A 15,720-nucleotide genomic window follows, 5' to 3' on the forward strand; every position below is an offset into this window, starting at 1 on the left:
AATCAGAATAGACTCACTTTCTGTTCATTAATGTCAATTATGGTGATTTGTGATAAAGTCAAAGGTATTTGAAGCAGGTAATTGAGGTCTTGTCAGTCCAGTGAAAAGTAAGCCATTTCTAATTACAAGCTGAATACAAATACTTGCAGGAGTTTTTTAGATTCATTGTTCAATTTATTCCTAGTGTTCTTTGCATTTTGCTTACATGTCTGATTTACCATTAAGTGGAGAAACTTCCTTAAAAGTATTACTAAGTAAAAACTCTTTTGCTTCCTTCCATCATTTGATTTCTATCATAATTATTTTCTAGATCTCAGCATAATTGAAGCTATTCTCAGAAACCTCTCTCTCAGAATACATGGGATATTTTACTTAAAGTATTTCTTTTCTTTTGTTACTCTCCTGCTAGATCCTACAGAGGATAATGCTCAGTGGTATGTTATCTCTGGAGGAAAGAAAAAAAAAAAACAACTACAGGCTGAGCTTTGAAACTAAAGTCTTTGTTAAGGACCATTTAAATTGAGTATAACTGAGCTTACTCCACGTGGTCAAGTGACTTTGTTTTATTCTTAGATAACAGGCCATTAGTACTGGAAAAAGATTACCTTCAGTTTTTAAGATGTCATATTTTTAGGGACCACAAGAAAATCCAACAGAGTACCCTAATATTACCATTATTTTTATCTATATTTAGCTATATTTTCTATTATGTGAATGTAAATTCATAATAACTTTACTAAGATTTAAAAAAGTTTAACTCTTTTTGAAATAATTTTAAATATGCAGAGTTTCAAAAATAGTACAAGAACTAGTTACATTTCACACGGATTCATCAGTTTCTACCATGAAACAGTTCATGTATTGTGATACAGGCCTAATGACATGTGGCCTGCTTCTCTCATTGTGCGTATAATTGAAATTCTTTGAAAGTTACTGTATAGGGCACAAAAAATAGTGTTAGGATGCTGACTATTTGAAGATTCCAAACACAGTAGACTGTCAAATGATAACCATTTCTATTATGATGAGAAAGAGAAGATTATACATTTCAGAAGCTCTCTTTGTCATATTTGTCTTCAGATGATAACCATGTGATAAAGAATATCTAGAAAGAGTGGAGATTTAAATTTGGTTATCATCTACTTGTAAGTAACGATGGAACTTTATTAAAGCTGCAGAATATCATAGATCATCAGAGAATGAGAAATGTCTGTGGCCCCACGCTCAGCGCTAGGTGGCACCCATTGATGGCAGGTGGTGGAAAGAAAATTCTCATTTGTAAGTACCTCTACATTTGTCAGTATGGTATTGTTCAGGCACTTCTTTCCTAACATTGATGTTGAGAATACAGTCACAGAATAAATTAACTAAAGACAAATTAAAGTAACAAAGTCTCAGGTGAGCATTCAGTCCTCTTATATGAAGAAATAGTAGCGTTAACTTTGTTGCTCTTTTTTTTTTCTTTTTCGCAGCCACCTCTTCGTGTCAAATAAATAGAGTCATCAGCCATCCTACTCTTCCCATCAGCATCACTGCTCATGAAGACAGGCACATCAAATTCTATGATAACAACACAGGTAAGTGTTTATTACAGAGTGATCAGTGTTAAAACAAAATAAATAAATAAAACCCACTGTAAGTAGGCTGACTTGGGTGTCTGTTAGTGGCTATATAGTCTAGGAATAAGCATGGAAACAAATACTCTTCCAGCTCAGTTTCTGTTCATTCTGTCCAAATCTGCTAAGAACTAGTCTTCATGATAGCATATAAAATCATCTTAGGTTATTTAAGTCATTTACTTAATGTTGTATTTATTTTTGAGAGACAGAGTACAAACGGGGGAGGGGCAGAGAGAGAGGGAGACACAGAATCCAAAGAAGGCTCCAGGCTCTGAGCTGTCAGCACAGAGCCCAATGTAGGGCTTGAACCCACGAACAGTGAGATTCACGACCTGAGCCAAAGTTGGATGCTTAACCAACTGAGCCATCCAGGCGCCCCTCATCTTAGTTTATTTAATAATAAGTAGATACTATGTTTTGGCCCTAGCACCAAGGTTATCACTAGGGACACAACTGAAAAGGTCATTCAAATACCAATAAAATTGATCTCTTGCTGTGAATATGTTGGGGAAAAGTAGAAACATGTTAGAAGTAAGAGGCATATGATCATTATATTTTGTTTAAAATTGTTCAAGTTTGGGGTGCCTGGGTGGCTCAGTCAGTTAAGCATCTGACTCTTGATTTCAGCTCTGGTCATGATTTCACAGTTCTTGAGTTTGAGCCTCGGTTCATGAGTTTGAGCCCCATGTCAGGCTCCACACTGACACTGCGGAGCCTGCTTGGGATCCTCACTCTCTCCCTCCCTCTCTCTCTCTCTCTTTCTCTCTGCCCCTCCCCAGCTCACAGTTTCTCTGTAAATAAATAAACTTTAAAATTGTCCAATGTTGGAGAGCCTTAGTGTTGGAGATAGAAACCCCTAAGTCATTTGTTTTTTTGATTCAGTTTTCCATAGACTACTCTTTTCTGTATTATAATATTGACTATCTGGTCCTGATTGATTTGAATTACTATATGTAAGGTGGGGAGGATATGTGGGCTTTCCCATTTTTTATTAGCTTTCATTCACTAGTCAGAAGGAAATTCCTGAAGAGCTGTGTTCGGAGGAAAACACTCCATATTGGCAGCCATATTTACCTGAGTATCTGCTATTAGCTTTGTAGATATATTAACTTTTGCTGACTTTGCTTAGCTGTGAGTAATGAGTAATTTAATATTTTAATCCCTTTCTGTATGTTGTTTCCACCAGTATTGTGGCCAGGTTTTCCCTCCGTTCCTTTGTCTTTCCGTCTCTTCTGTTCTCACAACCCATATAATTTGCCTGTAGCTAAAGGATGCAAAGTAGGTGATTCATGTCTTAGTCTTAGTTAATGAACAAGGCTTAAGGGAATATTTGTGTATAAATGACTGACTTTTATATTGCTACTTGAAAGACAGAAGTATAGGGGCGCCTGGGTGGCTCAGTCGGTTAAGCAGCGGACTTCGGCTCAGGTCATGATCTCGCGGTCCGTGAGTTCGAGCCCCGCATCCGGCTCTGTGCTGACAGCTCAGAGCCTGGAGCCCGCTTCAGATTCTGTGTCTCCCTCTCTCTGACCCTCCCCCGTTCATGCTTTGTCTCTCTCTGTCTCAAAAATAAACATTTAAAAAAAAAAATTAAAAAAAAAAAAAGACAGAAGTATAATCTGAAATTTAAGCTTTTGTTTCTCATTACCATGGCTAGAGCAGGAGGGAGACACATTGTTTTAGCTGTGATGGAAAAAGCTATTGATGCGGTAAGTACACAGAGAGGGGTGACTGGAGAAATCAGTGTAACATGGTAACTGGTGTGTGTTCAGGATGAGGAAAGCTGTTAATAAAGAGTAACAATCTCTTTTTCCCAAAGGCAAACTCATCCACTCCATGGTAGCCCATCTAGAAGCTGTTACAAGTTTAGCAGTTGATCCCAATGGCCTGTACTTGATGTCTGGGAGTAAGTACATCAACTATGGATTATTTATTTATCCTATTTTCATGTTAATGTAATTTTTCCTTTCAATTTCTTTTTCTTTTCTTCTTTTTTTTTCCTTTCTTTTGATACAGGTCATGACTGTTCAATACGTTTGTGGAACCTAGAAAGTAAGACGTGTATCCAAGAGTTTACAGCTCATCGGAAAAAGTTTGAAGAATCAATTCACGATGTAGCTTTCCACCCATCCAAATGCTATATAGCCAGTGCTGGGGCTGATGCACTGGCCAAAGTCTTTGTATGACACAATGCATCATCTTCACCTTCTAGCTCTTTATAAATAATCAACTGCACAAAAGAGATACAGAAGACCAGGGCAAGAATCAACCTGTCCTGCCCTTTTGTTCTGCCGAAGGAGCACAGAGAACATTTGTTAAAGTATAGTTTTGCAATTCGTATACTGTTTTCTAAAACTAAGGTTTGTTCTGGTTGCTGCAAGCTCAGCTGAATCTGTGAGCCTGAAAACTGTTTCAAAATTTCCCCCAATAGGAGCTATTATTTCTGAGGTTGTTCTAATTCGCTAGGCAGGCCTGAGCGAACATAGGTTTAGCCTGTCCCTATTGAGTAAATAGGGCATGCTATAAGGGATAATTAAAAAACTTGATGACTGGGAATGATAGAGGAAGAACAGAAATTTAGACCCAGTTCTCCCCTGAGAAATCTTGTTAACCACATTAGGTAGTCAAAACAGTAATCTTTACCATATCTGCTGTACTAACCCCGATGTGCATAATGAGCAGGCAGTGTTCAAATGAGTTTTTAATTTAGTTCTCCTTTCATCTGTGCACATAAAAGCACCTGGCAAAGCATTTTACCATTAGGGGAAAAAAGAAATGCAATAATATGTTAAATATATTATTATTCAAAAATGCTAAACAAATATTTAGTTTGTAAGCAGATTTCTATATTGTATTACCTTTTTGAAAATAGATTTGGTACCATTGTAAAGTTAAGCTGTCAAAAACAGTCACCATTATCAATAGTCAGTAGAGTCTGCTTTTACTAAAGAATTTAACTTATTCAGGTTCAAGATTCTGTTTATTTTTAAGGGCAAGCAGGGCATATCTTGATAATTTCTATTAATTTTAAAATTCACTTTATTCATGTGATATTTCTAGTACCAGAGTGGTTATCTCATATTGATGAAATCTTACCTTTTAGTGGTTGAAAAGACGGAAGTTATCTGTGAGTACTTGTTTTTCAAAATCCACATAACCATGCTTCGGATGACCTCTTGCTTTTTCTTTGTCTCTCATATTCAAATTATCTGACACCTACCAAAAACAGTTTATAATTATGTTTTGACAGCCCAAAGGGTATGGTTAATGTCAGGCAGCTGCTTTTGCAGTACTAAATAAAGCACCTGGTTTGTGCCCCAGAAGTCTTCCATTAATCTATCCAAGAAGAAGAGCCCACTGGAAATCTGGATGGAAGAGTTCAGTGCATCCCTTGGTTAAAGAGTTTTCTCTTTCCCTTCCCCTACCCCTCCATTCTTTAATTGGAGTACACAGCGTGTTTTAATAGGCAGTGTGTCAGTATTGTTTCTGTGGAAAACTGTCATAAAGGACCAGGGTTCCTTGAGCTCACCTAGGTTCCTTGAGCTCACCCACCCTGTGACCCACATGTGGCCAGCTCTTAAGATTCCCATGACCCCACTCTTTGGACCTAGTGTCTTCACATTCTTTTGTTTGCCCCAATGTCAGAGACCAGTGTAGAAATTAGGAATAAATTATTAATGCCCAACTTTTCAGCAAAATGTATATATAGTAGTTTTCATACATAAAATCCATATCCATAAATGTTTTAATCTTTTAATATAATTCCTACATTCCTCTCCCAACATATTCCATTGTTGTAACAATGACACTTCTGATGATATGTATATTTACTCTGAAAAAGTATTCTGGTGGTGATATGGGTAGTAATTGACAATTTTTCTTTAAAATTTCTGCTTTTCTGCCTCTAGAGTTTTGCAGCATACAAGCTAGATTTGCCTGATTGATAGACAGATATACTTTAATATTTTGACACAGCTACCTTGTCATTTCATCTGTGCTTTGGTTCACAGTGGGCTCAAGGGACTCCTTTCTATAATCGAATGAATTGACCTGGACTTGAACTCCCAGGTGAATGTTTATATTCCCATGCAGATATAGAAGTCCACATTGTGTTTGGTTCATTCCTCTTTTTGGTTCTTCAGTGAGTAAAAAAAAATGGTGTTGCTAACCTAACATTTATATAAGTATACTGGAAAATCCAGTCGGGTGCCCTTACTTGGCATGTTTAGGATGGACTAAGCTATTGTTTTACCACTTACTGCTTAAATTACCTCGCAAGGTCTCCAGTGCCTGCTTTACTTACATCACTGAAATTCTCAAAACCAAGAAAGTCTCTTCCCTTACGTTTTATACCTCCTGGTTGAAATTTCTCTCTTCGTGAGTGGAAAATGACCATGAGATAGGTAAACTGTGGTGCAGATGATGGAGCTTTGAAAGTTCTTTAGCCAGCCAGTGCCGGGCCATTGGAGACCCTAGACAGAAACAGATTCCTCTCCACTAGCACTGTGTGATCACAGCCTAGAAATGAGCCAAAGCTGTCTTCCAGCCAGAGAGAAGCATAGACATGTATCTGCTTTCCCCGCCAGCCTATCAGAAATTTAATCCCCCAAATGAACAAATTCAAGATTCACACAGTCATTGAAATGCTTTCATAGTGCTTGGTTTGTAAATATTTTGGGTGAAATGTATTGGGAGAGTATGAAAATCAGCAGGAGACATGGTCCCTGCCTTATTTTCATATGCTATGAATACATCTCTGGGACTTGCAGCACCCTTCTCAAAACCCAGATGTCATATGGAGCTCATTTGCTACTCGAACCCTAGACAGGTATTTAACATAAGTGATATAATGACCTTCAGTATTTTTCTATTGAACAAGTTTAGCGATTTTTGCCATTAAACAGATAATTAGTTATGCAAAGTATTTAGCTTTTATAATCATTTTAGTTATGACTAAAAGGGGGGAAATTATGCTGCATCACTGATAATGAACTTTGTGAAAAATTTTTGTTTATCTGACTTTCATTCCTTCAGTATTCTTGCTATAAATTTCTTTTGGAGATAATGATAAAGATTTATTTGAAAATGTCTAAAATGTATGTATATTTTATAAATATATATTATATATATTGTAGGAATATATATAATATATATAGACTATATATATTATATATATATATTATATATATATATATATATAAACCATAGGTGCATTTTACTGTTTTGTATTTTCATTCTTAGAGGTCGTGTACACCACAGGTAATGATGAGTATGATGAGTGTTGTGCTGTTTGCTTTTGCAGTATAATATATAGTTCTAAATGTTTCAATTACTGTATATACTATATTCATTATAGGCTAGCATGCTTGTTTTAAAGACTGTCATTCTAGTTTATTAAAATCTGAATGTAAGAAAACCTGGCTATTCAAATGTGAATTGAAAAATATTCCATTCTCAGTACTGAACTATTTCCATTGAACATTCAGGATTTTTTTTAACAAAACAGATATCATCAAGAAGGCAATAGCTAGAGAATGAGAGGTGCCTTTAAAATAAAATACAAATGCAGCCTTACAGTGAGGATGAGGATTGAGCTGGGGTGGGGTGGGGGGCTATGGCAGAGAGAGATTGAGAGACAGAGAGAGAGTGAATGTGTGCGCGCGCGTGTGCGTGTGTGTTTGCCAGTCTGTGAAGATCCTGATTTGTGACCATCAATGTCTTTTCAGTGTATCTGCTCAACTTCTAGGATTTCAAGGGACATTTCATGCACTGTCTTCGTGCTCTTCTGAGCACCACATGTACTTTCCAAGGATTTTGAATGTGAATTCCTAGAAATTTCAGTAGACAGGAAAATAACTATTCTTCATGATAGTTAAGTTCAGGTAAAAGGAGAAATTATTGATTCACCAAAATTATGGGATCTTCTAATGTTGGCTAGGTAATTTTTTAAAAATGTAATTTTTAAAGGCTTACTTTTTTAGTACTTCATATATTTCCCTCTTACACGAGAGCATGCCATGAAATTCTTCTGTGATGAAGATCCAACTAGTAAAAATTATTTTTAGATTAAACACCTGAACTAGTTAAAATACCACCTAAGAATAGTGTTTAAATGGCATCTTTCATATCTACCTCGTTGTCATTGCTGCCATTTTAATGAAAGCAAATCTTTATGACATCAGAAATGACTGGATGCAATTTCTCTGTTGGTGCTTTTCTCAGGCTTTGTCATTTAAGTTATATTGAACTAAGATGTCACAAATCAGATTGAAAGACTCAGAGTTTTGGTTTTCTTTTGAAAGAACTGCTTAAAATTTATCATCAGTGTTGATAGTGAGTGGATATAGTTCAACTCTGGTTAGTATACGTCTGTGATATTTTCAACCAAGAGCCAAACTGTTACTGAATTTACATGGAAAAAGAGCTCTAAGTACAGTTTTCTTCAGCTTACTTTATTCTTTGAAAGCTATTTCAAGGCTATTAAGTACATAATCATTAATTTTATGTACTCTGAAGTTGCCTTTGTTACTGTTACTTGTCTAGTTATTTATATAATTGCAGTACTTTATGTGTTTGACACTGGGATTCAGGTTGTATAAAAGTAGTAGCTGACTGAAAATTATATGTATATTTTTGTGAAATGTGTCAATTCCAGAAGTTCCTTTTAGGGGAAGGTCCAGAAAACATGTCCATCTTTAAAAACAAAGGACAGGTCATTGGTAAATGATTTGAATCATTTTTACTTTCAGCACTGAAAGCTTTTTAATTGGCCGTATCCATCATCTAGCTGGACCTCCATGTCAGTGTAAGGGACACCAGATTGACAAAGTATTTAGCAGATTGCATCAGTTTTGTTTTTGTTTTTCTGTTTTCGTTTTTTTTTCTTAATCGGAGAAAAAAAAAAAACACAAAAAAACAAAAACCAAAAAACTAATCTAGGCCAAACAGAGATCCCTAGATTCCACTTATTTATTCTAGCAGTATTCCTGAAGTGGTGCTTAGGGGTCAGAATTTTCTGGATCTTTGCTAGTTAAGCTTTAGATTTGATTTAACTGGGACCACATGGTTGCCATCCCTGTGATGCAAATTAGAAAGTTCATTTTAATTTAGATTAACTTTAATGTCTGCCTGGATTTTTAACAGGCTGTGAACCAGTGAGTGCCTTGTTAATGTAGAATGATTTTCCCTGGTTGTTAGCTCCTTTCTGAAAATGTCTCAGAGAATGGTATTTTAGTTGACTTGTACAGATCTGCTAAATTCGGTATTATCAGCAGTCAGAAAGCCTTCAGTCTACCATGTACCTCCCTCCCTACTTTCTTCTCATTGTTTGGCTGAAGTTTGCCTCTTGTGAGAAACAAATTCGACCCCCCTCTCCACACACTTTTTTCAATCCAGATTAAGAGGTATTCCCTACATGCATTCCAACTGTATGATCTAATATCTGTTTTTAGGAGGAACCACTTCTTTGTAATCCTGAAATCTACTGGTTACTTTACGTCCTTCTTAACTTCAGTTTACTAGAGCTGACTCCAGGGCATCATCAGTTTAGATTCCTACTAATTTCTTTTCTCCACTCCCCCCACCCTCACCCCCTCCCCGCAACTGGTGGGCCCTGGACCAGATTGTTTGATCTTCAGGTATTTTTAAATTTAGTTATAATATCAATTAATGTAAATTAATCCAAATGCTAATTTTTGTGGTGCAAGAAGTTTCTTTTGTAAATTCAGGGTATGGATAAGCTAATTAAGATATCTTTATTTGGTGGCTCTAAGTGTATTATTTGTTTTTAAATAAAGTGTACAAATATAGATAATGTGCTATAGGTGTCTGATGAATTGAAATATTTTGGAATCTAGTGGATTTGCAGTTTATTATAAAATACTTTAATACAACTTGATTTTGTTTTTTCCAGTGGGGGTGGGGCAGAAGAGGCATGCAGAGGAATGAAGGAGTATTAGACAAAGTAGATGTGAGTCCAAAATAATAAGCCAGTCTTAATTATTGATTGTGAGGAAGATAGAGAAATTTATCATTATAGAGTGTGAACCTTTGGAAAGCCAGTAAAATTAAAATACCCCATGAGATTGGATAATTGATGCTTTCAGGGACACACATATATTTTTCAAGTGTTTAGTTATATATTTTTAAAAAATTATACACACATATATAAATTTAATGTGTTTTTATTTTTATTTAATTTTTTGTTTGGCTACTTAACAGACATAAGCCCTCCCCTCCCCCTTGCCTTTTCAGATCAACATTAGTTTTCAAGAGCTGTCTCTGCCCACAGCTCACAGTCTCTTTGTTCCAATCTGAAGCCACCATACTATGTGGAATCTGAAAGTGTCCTTGAAACTATCTGCCGTTCTCTGATGTTTTTGTATTCTGCTGTAGCGATGAGTTTATATCCTTTAGCACGTACACATTCTTCAGCAGTGTCAGAAATAACCCTTTTTGTGCCTTTTAATGAGAACTGAGACATTGCTGGAGTAATTTTTGAGTAATCTAGTACAGAAGGCTAGGAAGAAGCCAAAGTTTTTTCATGGATTAATGGGCCCTCTGGGGTGCCCCAGAGTGTTCCTCTGACCTGCATTGGGTTCCCCGAGACCATCACCAAGGTTTTGAGGGGCCCCAGAGATGTTCTGGCACTTAGGATAGTCCCCAGGAACACCTAGGAATCTGGCAGCGCCACGTAACTCAAACACTGTGGCTGTGAAGTGCCCCTCCATTTGTTCCTTATTAGTTCACACCTGTTGCTTACAGTGATCGGGATAACTCTGATTTTATGGGGAATCACTGGTATGCACCTCTAAAAATTGGAAACCCTGTCTTCTGGAACACTAACTTAGTATAGTTTGTATACTTTCAAAACCACAGAATTCAAAGTTCACCAACCACAAAATGACTCACTTTGCATTTCACTTAGATCCTACAACCGTCCTTTCTCCATCCTAGTGGTTTAATTAAGGGTAATGGTGGTTTTAGTCAGACTTGAAGAAGGATCTATTTGAGTGAACAAAATCTGCAATATCCTGCTAACAGGAAGGGCCTATTTTGTAGAAAATCCCCTTGTCCTCGATGATTTAGCCATTCACCTTACATTGCAGGCTGGTCCAGATGCTAACTCCGCATTGACTTTCCCTGTGTGCCTCTTTAAAGATATAATTAATCCAGTAATGTAAAGGAGAACCCACCATAAAACATCTGTTAAATAGCACTTGGAGCACTGGAATGAGTATGGCTAATTCATGTGCCAAAGTTTTCTGTGCTCTCATAAACTGCAGTATATATACCAGGTTCCCAATCTCTAACCTCAAACCACAGATATTTTTGAATTACCTCATATAATAGCATCACCAAGTTAAGGGTAATGGTAAGGGAAACCCATCATTTACAAATGAAATTTCCCAAACTGAAAAACTTCTTTTAATTAAACACTGCATGGAATGCAAAAATTTTATGTTTAGTATGAGTTGTAAAAACAAGGAGTTTGTGACTTGTGTAAGATGTGCTGAAATGTTAAAGTACACTGACATCTAGCTATTTTCTGAGTGAAATGGACCAAGGCAGTAGTTTTTCATAAGTAAGATTAACTTACTTAGAGCAAAAGAAATCTCATCAGAAAGTTTACTTCGGGTGCTGGCTAACTTGGGTGAGAGTGTGGGGAAAAACTACCATACCAAGAAGGAAAAGCCACCAGCCATTGGCTCCCTTTTTTCTTTAAATGACTTGGAACGATGACCTCTGAGATCTTTTGACCTCTAAAAGTGAATGGTTCCAATTCTGCCTTGTCATTGCTCCCTGTTACCTAAATGAAAGATTTTTAGGAAGTACATCAAAAGTATTCTAGAGCTCTCAGGTAAAGTGTCAGCATAGCTTTTATTATATTTTAGGAAGCCATATTAACATAGACCCAAGTATGTTGTGCCACTTGTATATGTCAGAATGACGACCAGAAATGTAAAAATGTTCTCATGAGGCCAAGTGATAATCCCATGAAAAGATCAGAAAGTCATTTGTGTAGGATGAGTTGTTTTGAGTGATTTTACTATGCTTTCAAAACCATTTAAAAATATATTTGCATATTTCTCTACAGACTTTTGAGCCCATATATTTCAGAATATCCTGTTGGTGGAATAATTTTATTCAGTGTGTATTTTAGAAAAAGAATTCAGTGGTCTCACATCTTTTGACAGTTATTAATGATCAAACTCCTGACACTCCCTCCCCTTTTCCTCCCCTCCCCGCTGGAACTCATTGGTATGTAGACCAGTAGCATATGTCTCCATGTTTTGGCTGCCTGGAAAAACAGCATGTTTGTATAGTTTGCAGATAAACATGGAGCCTTGTGTATTTGATACATGTCAAAATGATTGTGAATATCGTGTAAATAATGTTAATTAGCAGTGTCCCCTCAGCTAACAACATTAAGGTTAGATTCTGCCAATTACCATTCAGGAGTTTTGAAAGTATGCGCATTGAGCTAAAATACCACTTAATTCATTTAAATGGAAACTTTATTTTTCAGTGAAACAGTACGTGTTCAGTTTCCTTGTAGATCTCAGGGTCAGAAGAAATCAGGCTTTCTCCCAACTCTAAAACATTCAGGCTTTCTTTTATTCATTTTGGTCAGCCTTTTAAATTAAATAAGCAAGACAATAAACTCCTATTTCTCATATCCTACTATACTTGGGAATACACATCTAATGATTCCAATTAAGAAAAAATAAACCCTGCAAGCAGGCTTCCCCACACCCCCCCTCCCTGTCTTTAGGAACATCATTGCTTTCTGGAGGAGAAATTATTTTACTTCAGAAAATGAAGGTGAGAGATCCATGCAGTTTTGTCTCCTTGATATATGCAAGTTATGTACAGCTTGCCTCTGCAGAAAAACACAAATTTTATTTTGTATGATTTTTAAAAGTTATTTTGGAAGTACAAAAATCAGCAAGGAAGATGTGATAAGTTTATTTTATATACTGTCTTTCAAAATCTTAGATTTTTTGTGTTGCATGGGAAGCATGTAGTGATGAATTTTATTATGAATGCCTTGTTCTACCCCATCCTCAACTCACATTTTACATATTATGTATTGCTCAGTGTCACCTAACTAAAACAGGTAAATGATTGCTTCAGTCTCTATAAGCTCATTTGTTTTTCTTATATTCTGCTTAGCACCTCTCCTGGTGCCTTCCCATATAAAAAGTACTCAAATACTATCTGTGGGTTGAGAAATTAGAAAGCACATTTTCAAAACTCTAAATCTATCCAGATCTTCAAAGACAAAAAAATCGGGGCGCCTGGGTGGCTCCGTCGGTTAAGCGTCCAACTTCAGCTCAGGTCACGATCTCGCGGTCCGTGAGTTCGAGCCCCGCATCGGGCTCTGGGCTGATGGCTCAGAGCCTGGAGCCTGCTTCCGATTCTGTGTCTCCCTCTCTCTCTGCCCCTCCCCCATTCATGCTCTGTCTCTCTCTGTCCCAAAAATAAATAAACGTTAAAAAAAAAAAATTAAAAAAAAAAAAAATCATCCCTGCAGGTTCCTAGCCGATCGCAGATATATTTAGATCTGTGAGGCTGATCCTAAGATTGAGGTCTGTACCCTAACTGAGGAGGAATTTGGATCTCACCTGGAAGGTGGCAGCAGAATGGCCAAGACACCACCCTCCTGCACACTTCCAGTCCTGCCTACATGGGAATTAAGCAGAGCATGTGGGGGACAAGGACATGTGTCTGAACACTGTTAATGGTGCATCTTCTTTCCCTGACCTCTCTAGCACCAACCCACTGGCCTTTGATCTCTTGTGGGGCAGCTCCTCCAGTCTGGAACTTAAACCTGCCGGGACTGTCTTGGGCCCAGGCCAGATCCACCACCCTTTCCTTGCAACTCTCAGACGGTCCAGCTGTTCCTAACTGGCTGTTTTTTTCCCAAAGAAGTAGGAAATACCTCCCAGTAGAAGATTGTCAAGAAAGGCATTCCTCTGGGGGAACTTGCCTTGGATTTGAAGAATCTAGGACAAATCCCTCGGGATGTTTTCAGGGCTGCTTTTTGCCTAGAAGATTTGATGGTAATTATCTAAATGTTTATTAACTCTCCTGGGACCGAGCTCTGTGTTGTCTTGCTTTGCAGCTACCATTCCACCAAGGCCCAAGTGGCTTGCAGCCTTGAGCTGAAAAGCTGAATTGCTTCAGGAGCAAAATAGTCAACAAGTTAGAGACAGACTGTATTTTAACAATCAAATGACTTTTAAATCATTAAGAGAATCATCAGAAGAGTAGTGAATTGAATTTTTCACATTTCCATTTCTAAAGGCTTATTATAAACAAAATTGAGTGTGAAATGTTCAATTAAATCTCAAAATAATGTTAAACCTATATATTATGTAAGAACTATTAGCTCTTCAAATTATTAAAAGAGGATTATTTTAAGATCAATCCAGGACAAAGGAAAGAACAGGATTTTGACCTGGACACAGGACATTGTCGGTGAAACTTTAGTGAGACTAACTCTTATGAATTGGGTTTCTCATCTATGAAAAGGGGATTATACATCTGCCTGATAGATTGGTTTGAGAAAAGAGATAAAAACACCTGATAAAATGTTGGGCAGTCTTAATAAGCATCCAACAAATAATTATTCACACCCTGAGTTCAGACTTCTTGTCCATGTAATTCTGTCACACTCCTGGTAACTTCTAGAATATCAGAGTTTTAGGAGAAATGAGGTTAAAATGAACATCAAGAGTAGCCCTAAAGAAGAAGTTACTCCTAAAATATTACTTTCCTCAATATTTGAGTGCCTGCTGTATGTCAGTCAGTTCGAGGTGCTGACATTCAGCAGTAGACAAAGTCCTTTACCTGATACAGCTTACGTTCCAGTTGGGAGGAACAAATAATATCAATAAAAAATATCGAATATTGGTGATAAGTGCTAAAGGAAAGGAGATGGGTGTTTCACAGATGTAAATAGGGGTACAATTTAAATTACTGCAATTAACTAAAAGAGAAACACAAGGGGCACGTGGCTGGCTCAGTTGGAAGAGCATGCGACTCTTGATCTCGAGGTCATGAGTTCGAGCCCCATGTTGGCTGTAGAGATTACTTAATTAAAAAAAAGAAAAAGCAACAAGTGAAGTAATGAAGAGACATAATGGCAGAACTCCTATCCCACCATACCATTCCACTCCCGCCCCGTCTTGTAACAGCCCGGTCTATGTATCCCTATTTTCGTTCATCCAGATAGGTGCACACAAATACTACACAGGGTTTTGTCTTACTCTACATGTTCTCTGCAACTTGCTTTTAAAATTTAATGTGTATTTTGAGCACCTTCAAGTCCATACGTAGACTTCTTTTAAATTCCTTAATCTACACACACACTCTCGTGTAAATGAAATGAGATTTTTTGGTGCGTCTGTTTGCTGTAAATAAGGGGGATAACACATACCCTCTGCATCTTTTCTCATCCAAAAATGTGTGATGGAAATCCCTCCAAGTCTGTCTCATAGCCGTCATTTCATTCTTCCGAATGCTGTATAATACTCTGTGATGATGACTTAAACTTCTTCTCTAATTAATGGACATTTACTTTGCTACCGGATTTTCACTATTATGGTAACTGTGCCTGTGCACATACTCATGACCATGATGGTGTCACTTCTGTGGAGTAGATTGCCTGCAGTAGGATTGCTGGTTGACAGCTACGTAGATTTAAATGTTTTTAATAACTATTGACAGATTATTTCCCAAAAAGGCTGGAGCAATTTATATCTTCATCAGTAAATGTACAGTATAAAAAGTACCCATACCCTTCATCCCCACTAGGGATGTTGTATCATTTTAAAAAAATAGAAGAAAAAAAAAGACTGGTGGTGTGTATAATGATTTCTCAGTATTACTTTATTTGCATTTTACCTAATTATTGTAAATCTGCATAACTTTTCATATGTTCTTTGGTTATTTGGGTTTCACTCATAATTAAATTACCTTTTGTATTTTCTATTGCTGTATAACCAATTAGCACCAATTTAGCAGCTTAAAGTGACACCCGTTTATTATCTCACAGTTATATGGGTTAGAACTTCAAGCAGGCTTGACTGGGCTC

At 37.0% G+C, this 15,720-nt stretch overlaps 1 protein-coding gene across 6 annotated transcripts in view; it reads left to right on the forward strand.

Moving 5' to 3' along the window:
* Positions 1–6,700, forward strand: part of STRN (striatin) — a 90,654-nt gene extending 83,954 nt beyond the window's left edge. For all 6 annotated transcript variants that reach the window (XM_042982169.1, XM_042982170.1, XM_042982171.1 and 3 more), the window contains 3 exons: positions 1,473–1,577; positions 3,439–3,525; positions 3,636–6,700. In XM_042982169.1, the coding sequence (XP_042838103.1) occupies positions 1,473–1,577; positions 3,439–3,525; positions 3,636–3,805 (362 nt within the window). In that variant the 3' untranslated portion in view covers positions 3,806–6,700. The remainder of the gene's footprint in view (positions 1–1,472; positions 1,578–3,438; positions 3,526–3,635) is intronic.
* The last annotated feature ends 9,020 nt before the right edge of the window (positions 6,701–15,720 follow it).

The sequence above is a fragment of the Panthera tigris genome, chromosome A3, assembly GCF_018350195.1.
Source record: "Panthera tigris isolate Pti1 chromosome A3, P.tigris_Pti1_mat1.1, whole genome shotgun sequence".
NCBI lineage: Eukaryota > Metazoa > Chordata > Mammalia > Carnivora > Felidae > Panthera > Panthera tigris.